Source organism: Salvia miltiorrhiza, chromosome 2 (assembly GCF_028751815.1).
Source record: "Salvia miltiorrhiza cultivar Shanhuang (shh) chromosome 2, IMPLAD_Smil_shh, whole genome shotgun sequence".
Taxonomy (NCBI): Eukaryota; Viridiplantae; Streptophyta; class Magnoliopsida; order Lamiales; family Lamiaceae; genus Salvia; species Salvia miltiorrhiza.
In genome coordinates this window covers 7261041-7269574 of record NC_080388.1, presented here as the reverse complement: position 1 = coordinate 7269574, position 8534 = coordinate 7261041, and the positions used below count along the sequence as shown (strand labels likewise).

The following is an 8534-nucleotide window of genomic DNA, read 5'->3' as shown; positions in this document are numbered from 1 at the left end:
GGCAACTGCCTCTCAGTTCATGCTGTAGTACACAATTTTTAAGTCTTCGTCTCCGTCTCCGTCTGTGTGGCCAACAATTGTAGTCCACAACCTCAAGTCTTCGTCTTCATCTTCGTCTTCGTCTTAAAAGTGATTGGGGCCGACATTTGTATGGACCACGAGAGAGTAGGGATGGAAATAATTGACTCAAACGGAAAAAGCAAAAAGCAAAAAAGACATCAAAAGCCACACCCATCAAGACTCTCAAGTCTTGTAATATTTGTGTATATATGATGATTATTGTATACAGTTATTATCAACTTAATTATCATAATACAATCACAATTTGCAGCCATGGAGAAAAAGCTTTATTACATTTTGCTGTATTCATTCCTAATTACCATAACCTTCCCAATGCTTTCTTCTGAAGCCAAACAACCTTTGAGCCTTGCAACTGATCAAACTTCCCTTCTTTCACTCAAACATACATCTCTTTTACTTGCAACTAATTGGACCAACTCCACCTCCGGCTGCACCTGGATTGGCGTCACTTGCAGCTTGCGCCACCAACGAGTAGCTGCGTTGAATCTCTCCAACATGGCTCTCTCCGCCACCATTCCACCACAGCTCGGACACCTCTCCTTCCTCGTCTCCCTCGACCTCTCCAACAACCTTTTCCATGGAGATTTGCCTCAAGAGCTTTCTCTCCTTCGCCGTTTGAAGTTCATATCTTTCCGACTCAACAACTTCACCGGAGACATCCCTCCGATGTTGGGTCAGTTACCAAAATTAGAGTACTTGTCTTTACGCAACAACAGCTTCATAGGTTCCATCCCAAAATCGCTCTCAAACCTCACAAACCTACAATTTCTTGACTTATCTTCCAATTCTCTAAGTGGAGAAATTCCAAAAGAGTTTGGGAGACTTCAAAGTCTACAAACTCTGTATGTTCAATTCAATCATCTCTCCGGTGCAATACCATCAGCCATATTCAACATATCGACCCTTGTAGCTATAGGATTGGGAGACAATGAACTGAGTGGAAGTCTTCCAACAGACATGTGCAATAATCTTCCATTTCTTGGTGGGATTTATCTTTCTTTCAATCAGCTGAGTGGCCCGATTCCCACAAATCTATCCCAATGTTCACGGCTTGAGGAGTTGAGCCTCTCTGGAAACTCTTTTAGTGGGGAGATACCTTCAGAAATCGGCTACTTAACATCTCTTCAGGGTTTAGCTCTTGGTTTTAACAATTTGAATGGTATGGCTCTTCATATCACATAAATTTGTGTAAATGAGATTTTATTAGTTTCATGACACTTTTTTTTGCCAGGAATACTACCACATGAGATTGGCCATCTTCAGAGTCTGGTTGCTTTTGGTGCTGAACAGAATGAGATTGGGGGCTCAATTGATTTCAATATTTTCATGAATATGTCTTCTCTGCAAAACATATATCTATGGCGCAACAAATTCACGGGGAACCTTTCAAGGGATGTCGGGAATATTACCATGCTAACAAATTTATTCCTCTCGGAAAACCATTTTACAGGTACAACAGAGTAATTTTCATGTAAATTGGTTTGTTTTTGAAATCTCATGTTTTGCAGGGCTTATTCCCACTGAATTTGGCCAACTTTACCATTTGGAGACATTATCATTAGATTCGAACAGCTTGAGTGGTTCGATTCCACATGAGCTCTTTAACATTTCAACTCTTCGGATTCTTGGACTTGACGACAATGCTCTATCAGGGGTTCTTCCAACCCATTTATGCCATGCCTCTCCCTTTCTTAAAAAACTTTATCTTGGCCCAAATTCTATCACTGGAGCAATACCCAACTCCATCTCTAACTGTTCTCAACTCACAACTCTCTCACTTGGTGAAAACAAATTCAGTGGTTATATACCTACTCATCTCGGCAACCTAAGACTTCTCCAAGTTCTTTCTCTGTCCGGCAACAATCTTACCCAGTCACCATCTTCTTCCTTCATTACTTCATTGACAAATTGCAGGTCTCTAACTGATTTGGAATTTGATAATAATCCTCTAAATGGTGTCATTCCAGCTTCTGTCGGGAACTTATCTTCCTCACTCGAAGCATTCTATGCCTCCAACTGCAAATTCAGTGGCAGCATTCCTGTTGAAATAGGCAATTTAAGCAATTTGATGACATTGGAGTTGTCAGTGAATGAGTTATCTGGTAATATTCCACTAACTATAAGCCATTTGCATGAACTTCAAGGATTATATCTGTCTCATAACATGTTGGGAGGTTCAATACCATATGCTATATGTGATCTATTCCGCCTCGACACTTTAGTTATGAGCCAGAATCAATTTTCAGGCCCAATTCCTAAATGTTTGGAAAATGTCTCTTCTGTAAGAATCCTTCATCTACACTCCAACATGTTGAATTCAAGCATACCTTCAAGCTTATGGGGCCTAAAAGATTTGAACTCTCTAGACTTGTCCTCAAATTCATTAAATGGGTTCTTACCACAAGAGATAAGTAACTTAGGAGCAGCAATACATATAAACCTATCGATGAATCAATTGTCAAAGTCTATTCCTAGCACTATTGGAAAGTTGCAGAATTTGATTAATCTGTCTTTGGCAAATAATAGACTAGAAGGTTCTATTCCTGTGTCTATGGGAAGAATGATCAGTTTGGCAAATCTCGACTTGTCGTACAACAACCTCTCTGGCTCAATTCCAAAGTCTTTAGAAACACTTCAACACCTCGACTACTTTAATGTCTCTTTTAATAGTTTAAGTGGAGAAATTCCTAATGGAGGTTCTTTTAGAAACTTCACTATGGATTGTTTTAAGGGTAATGAGGCATTGTGTGGAATCCCCAAGTTCCATGTCCAAATTTGCTCTTCAATTTCTAATCACAGATCAAAGAGAAAGAAGGTGGAACGAGCTTCATTTATTGTTTTCGGGGTTGTGGCTTTCATCTCAGTTGTTTCTTTGGCCTTTATAATTGTCAAAAACAAAAGGAAAGATAAGACGACTAGCAGAGAAGTTGATAAGTTGATATTCATTGTGCCGGAAAGAATCTCTTATTATGAACTGTTGCAAGCAACGGAAAGATTCGATGAAAGCAATTTACTTGGCACTGGGAGTTCTTGCTCTGTTTATAAAGGAATTCTTAACAATGGGAAGGATATCGTTGTCAAGGTGTTTAATGTGCAGCTAGAAGGTATTTCAAGAATATTTGATGTCGAATGTGAGATACTACGTAGCATTCGACACAGGAATCTGACAAGCGTCATAAGCAGTTGCTCTAATGATGAGTTCAAGGCATTAGTACTTGAATATATGCCAAAGGGAAACCTTGAAAAATGGTTATATTCCCACAACTATTGCTTGAATATGATGGAAAGATTGAATATAATGATTGATGTTGCATCTGCTTTGGAGTATCTTCACCACGGTTATTCAATGCCCATTGTCCACAGCGACTTGAAGCCTAGTAATGTGTTGTTAGATGAAGACATGGTTGCCCATGTAAGCGACTTTGGGATAGCAAAGTTGTTATGCGATGGAGATAGCTTTGTGTTAACCAACACGCTAGCAACATTCGGTTACATCGCTCCAGGTGAAGTTTCTCTAAATATATCGATTGCACTTCACTTTCAATCAATTAATTGTGTCTTCCTTACTGCACATATCATGATTTTTGTTGTTCCAGAGTATGGCTTGGAAGGGCTGGTTTCAACAAGGTGTGATGTGTATAGCTACGGGGTGATGTTGATTGAAACTTTTACGAGAAAAAGGCCTAGTGATGATATGTTTTGCGGAAATATGAGCTTAAAGAGATGGGTAGAACTCTCACTTTCGAAGATCCCAGATGAAGTGATAGATGCCAACTTAGTCATGAATTTGGAGGAAGAAATGATTGACAAGAATATCCAGTGTGTATCATCTATACTTGAATTGGCTCTGAAATGCTCTGCTGACTCTCCCGGGGATAGAATCAACATGAAACAAGCACATGCAAAGTTGCAGAAAATTAAACATCGATTTTCCCAATGAGATTCAAGTAAGCTCTTTCAAAGTTCTAAGATAATATTGTTCTATTACCATTTTATTGATGCTCAAGGTTTTTCTATCCAATTTTCCTCCATTTTTTATGTTCTTGAGTTTACATATTTTATTGTGTCTCTGTTTGTTCCTATGCTTTATCCAGTAGTATTCTATCTTTTCAAGAGCTTTTTTCTTGTGTTTTACTTTCTAGTTATTCCAGAGGCATGTGCAGGTCATATGCTCACTTCATCCGTACTCTTATTAATGATTAATGATAATTTAATTATGTACTCTTATTATTAATTATGTTCATCTTTTTCAAACACTTCGAGTTGATGATTCAACACTTGCTTCAGCAAATAAAAAAACCGATTTTTGCGACAATAATAAAATAGAATCAGTATCTTGTTGTCAAACGATTCTTAAAGGCATATGCAATGAACCTGTTTCAATTTCAGATGATTGTTGTATTTCATATAATGCTCTTGATTATTCAAATGGTTTTTCTGCATTTATTGATGCAGCCAAGGCAGAATATCAATCTTGTGACCTTGACCATGGGAAATTCTTTTTATCGATAACTTGCAATCCTTGAGAATTACTAAACATGTAACAACGGTTGTCACTACCGGATAAGGTGGCAAAGTATTACTCACATATTATTGAGGTCTCAGGTTCAAATCCCGCAAACATGCCTGTTCTCTTTTTCCTCTATTGAGGTTTTAATGAGGATCGGCCCTTATTGAGGTCTCAGGTTCAAATCCCGCAAACATGCCTTTTCTCTTTTTCCTCTATTGAGGTTTTAATGAGGGTCGGCCCTTAGCTTGCTCTTCTGTGCTCCCAAGGGTTTTAGGTTTCCTTTTTTAATAAAATTTAATTTAATTACTAAACATGTAACATCACAATAATAGTTAATAAAATTTCTTTTTCTTCTTTATTTTGTATTTTCAAGCATTATCTTTTTCTTTCATTTTAATGTAATTAATAAAGGAGGTTTTGATGTATCGGAAAATAAGAAACTCATGATTGAATTATGAGAAATTGTCTATAGCATTTTAATAAATGCATAATGAAACATATGTGTTCTAACGTTCATTGGTTTTGACTATGCAACCAACTGTTATATAATTTTATTTTAATGGAATTGCAATATATATGTTGATTAATTATAATTTAATTATGTATCTTATTTATTTGTTGTCTTAATGCGAAAGTGGAATGTAATATAGTAGTACTAAATAATATGGGTTGGACTTGGGCTGTTTCCTGGGTTGGATTTTGAACATGTCGTATATGGGCTGGATTTTATTTGTTGATAATTTGGTAGAATATTAATACAAAGTTTGAATCAAATTTCAAAAAAAAAAAAAAAAAGATAATAATAATAAAAATACTAGTTTGAATTGAATATATATTTTTTTGGGCAAGTTTGAATCGAATAATTGGAACTGCTTGTCGTCAATTTAACTTTTCATCACATATTGTGTTTTTAACGGATAATTATAAATTATTTTTTCTATTCTAATTTATGCTTTTGTTACATGTCATCGACAAGATATAACATGTTGAGTTTTAATACACTATTTAGCAAGTGAATACAAGTATAAAATTTATTTTTTTTGAAAAATATAATTATTTTCGTTTCTGACACTTAATAATTTAAGAGCTTATAGTTGTGAATTTTTTTATAACCGTAACAAACGTTATGCATAATAAATATAGATAACAGTATTTTTTGCTATGTATTCTAAACATCTTAGTGCTTTATTTCGTTCTATAGTTCAAAGACCAAGTGCAGTCATTTTCTTTGCTTGTAATTCATGCTTGTTTTGATAAGTGCAAAACCGAAATCAAATATACGAAGTGAGGCGAGAATGCATCTTGTGATCTCCCATAGAGGCTTGCCGTGCCAAAAATGGAGGGATAATAGTATTTATCCTTGAAGTGAAAATAAGAAAGGAAAAATGATTTTGTGTAAAATGTGGGAAAATGAATGAGACATTTAAAGGCATAAATTTTTATCAGATTGTGATTTCGTATATAAAGTAGAAATTTTGCATATGCGACGGCAAGATGGTATGCTATCAATGCCTCTCTACTAGTGATCTCTAGGGTCAGGGACGGATTCGGAAATTTTTTATTGTGGTGGAACAAAATATAAGCATACTATAAATATAAAATATATTAAAAAAAATTATACTACATAATAATTCAAGTCTATTAAAATTTATAAAAGTTACGAATTTTCATTGGCTGAAATATTTGCATGATTGATCAACAAAAATATCTTTCTCATCCATTTATATATACATTTAAATATACAATCAATCTATCAATTATCCATTTATTTTCTGCAAAATCCTTTCAAACTAAGTATTTGGGGATTGAAGATTTTAAGTTTTTCTTATTTATTATACACTTTTATTAAATATACATACATATATACTATATATATATATAGGGGAAGGCTAAAATAAGAACGCTTATTAAAATATAAATTAAGAACCATTTTCAGCCCTTAGATCATCAAGATCTACGGTTGATTCATCACCTTGTTGGATATATTCATGGTCATGAGTTCGAATCCCAAAGGTAGCAAAAAATTATTTTTTCGATATTCATACCTTTATACAGTTTATTCATGCGTGTTATACATAAAATTCATGCATTTTTGCTGGTTCATAATTCTTAAAATAAGGGTGGTTTATTGAATAACCGCCCCCTATATATATATATATATATATATATATATATATATATATAGGGTGTGGTTATAATGAGAACCACACTTATCGTGAGAACATAAGAACCATTAAAATCAACGCATCTGCTATATAAATTAATGCATTCGCTATTAAATTTAATGCATCCGAAAATAATAAAAATTTTGCTCCCTTCAGGATTCGAACCCAGGATCTGCATTCATCCACCAAGATGATGCATCCACCGTAGATCTTGATGATCGAATGGCTTAAAATGGTTCTCCGTTCTAATTTTATTTAGTGGTTCTTATTTGAACCTCTCCCTATATATATATATATATATATAGGGGCGCGCTCCAGTGAGACCCCCTATTTTTCGTGTAACATGAGTACAATGAATAAGACATATAATACTAATGAACAAGACGTATATCTAACGAACAAGATGTATATACTGATGAAAAATAAAATTTAAAAAATTGGTAATGAATAAGACATATATACTGATGAACAAGGCAGTATATACTGATGAACAATGCAGTATATACTGATGAATAATAAAATTTAAAATATTCTGCTCCCTCCAGGATTCGAACCCTGCGAAAAAAAAATCACCCTCCAGATACAATATCAGCCATAGGATTGATGAAATAAACGCACCAAATCGTGCCTTAGATCTCACTAAAATTAGGAGGTCTCATTGGAGCGGCCCCCTATATATATATATATATATATAATTATTAAAAAATGTGGGGGCACGTGTCCCCATGGAAGGTAGTGTAGATCTGTCTCTATCTAGGGAGTCTTTGCCTCAGCTTTCTAAACAGTTATATAAATTTATAATGGAAATTTTTATTTTAATTTGGAAATAGCACAACAATTTCCTACAACTTCAAATCTCCTTTGGTTGCATATATCATATAAATATCCTCCTTAGTGTCACATTAAAATCCAGTGTTTTATAACAAAGGTGAAGCTATAAATATAATTAATTACACAGAGAAATTTTCTTCATCTACAATACAATATAATTAATTACACAGAGAAAGACATCGTGACAAACATGGTTTTCGTACCTCAATTCCACATGTTTTGTTGTCATTTCCCTTCATGTTTTGCTTGTGAATGCTTGTTTGTGCCCGAATATTTAGTTTTATGAAGATTTGATATCTTGGTGTAGTTTTGGAGTAATTTCAGGAACCATCAATGATTAATTAGAGGATTTTGAAGATATGAGATTGAAGTACGTCTCGAGAGGAATCCGTGAGCGCAAACGGCGACCAAATCCGAGTCCGGACGAGGGAGAACGGAGCAAAACGAGCGGCCTGCGCAATACGCCCAGTACCCCGCGGTCACCACCCGCGGCCGCGGGGTGGGACCGCGGGTCAGCTGCCCCGACTCCAGTAGACACCCGCGGTCACCACCCGCGGCCGCGGGGCGGGACCGCGGGTCCCCTGACTCTCCCCCACGTTTGCCGGCCGCGGGCGCGGGCCAGGACCGCGGGAAAAGGGCGGAGCCTCCCCAAGTGGGCCCCAGTCGGGTTTTTCACCCCTTAAACCCCTTTCTCCCCCTTTTCCTCACATTATTCATCATCCCCTACATTCAATACTCATTTCCTACCTCCATATCCAAGCCCTAACCCCCATTAATACTCATTCCTACCCATTTGAAGAAGGATTGAAGATGAGAGAGGATTGAAGCAAGCTTCTCAATAGGATTTGTTCATTCTTTCTCTCTCTTTCATTTATGTTTCTCTTTTCATTGGGTATGTTATTGTTGAACATGATAGGCTAAATTTCTCTTTGATTTGGGGATTAGGC

The 8534-nt window shown here is 36.0% G+C and overlaps 1 protein-coding gene across 1 annotated transcript; it reads left to right on the top strand.

Annotated features, from left to right (window-relative positions):
• Positions 1-306: 306 nt before the first annotated feature.
• Positions 307-4542, top strand: LOC131012883 (receptor kinase-like protein Xa21). Its single transcript, XM_057940869.1, has 3 exons — positions 307-1240; positions 1313-1531; positions 1590-4542. Exons 1-3 carry the CDS (start codon positions 334-336, stop codon positions 4019-4021), a joined length of 3558 nt encoding a protein of 1185 aa, XP_057796852.1. The 5' UTR covers positions 307-333; the 3' UTR covers positions 4022-4542.
• The last annotated feature ends 3992 nt before the right edge of the window (positions 4543-8534 follow it).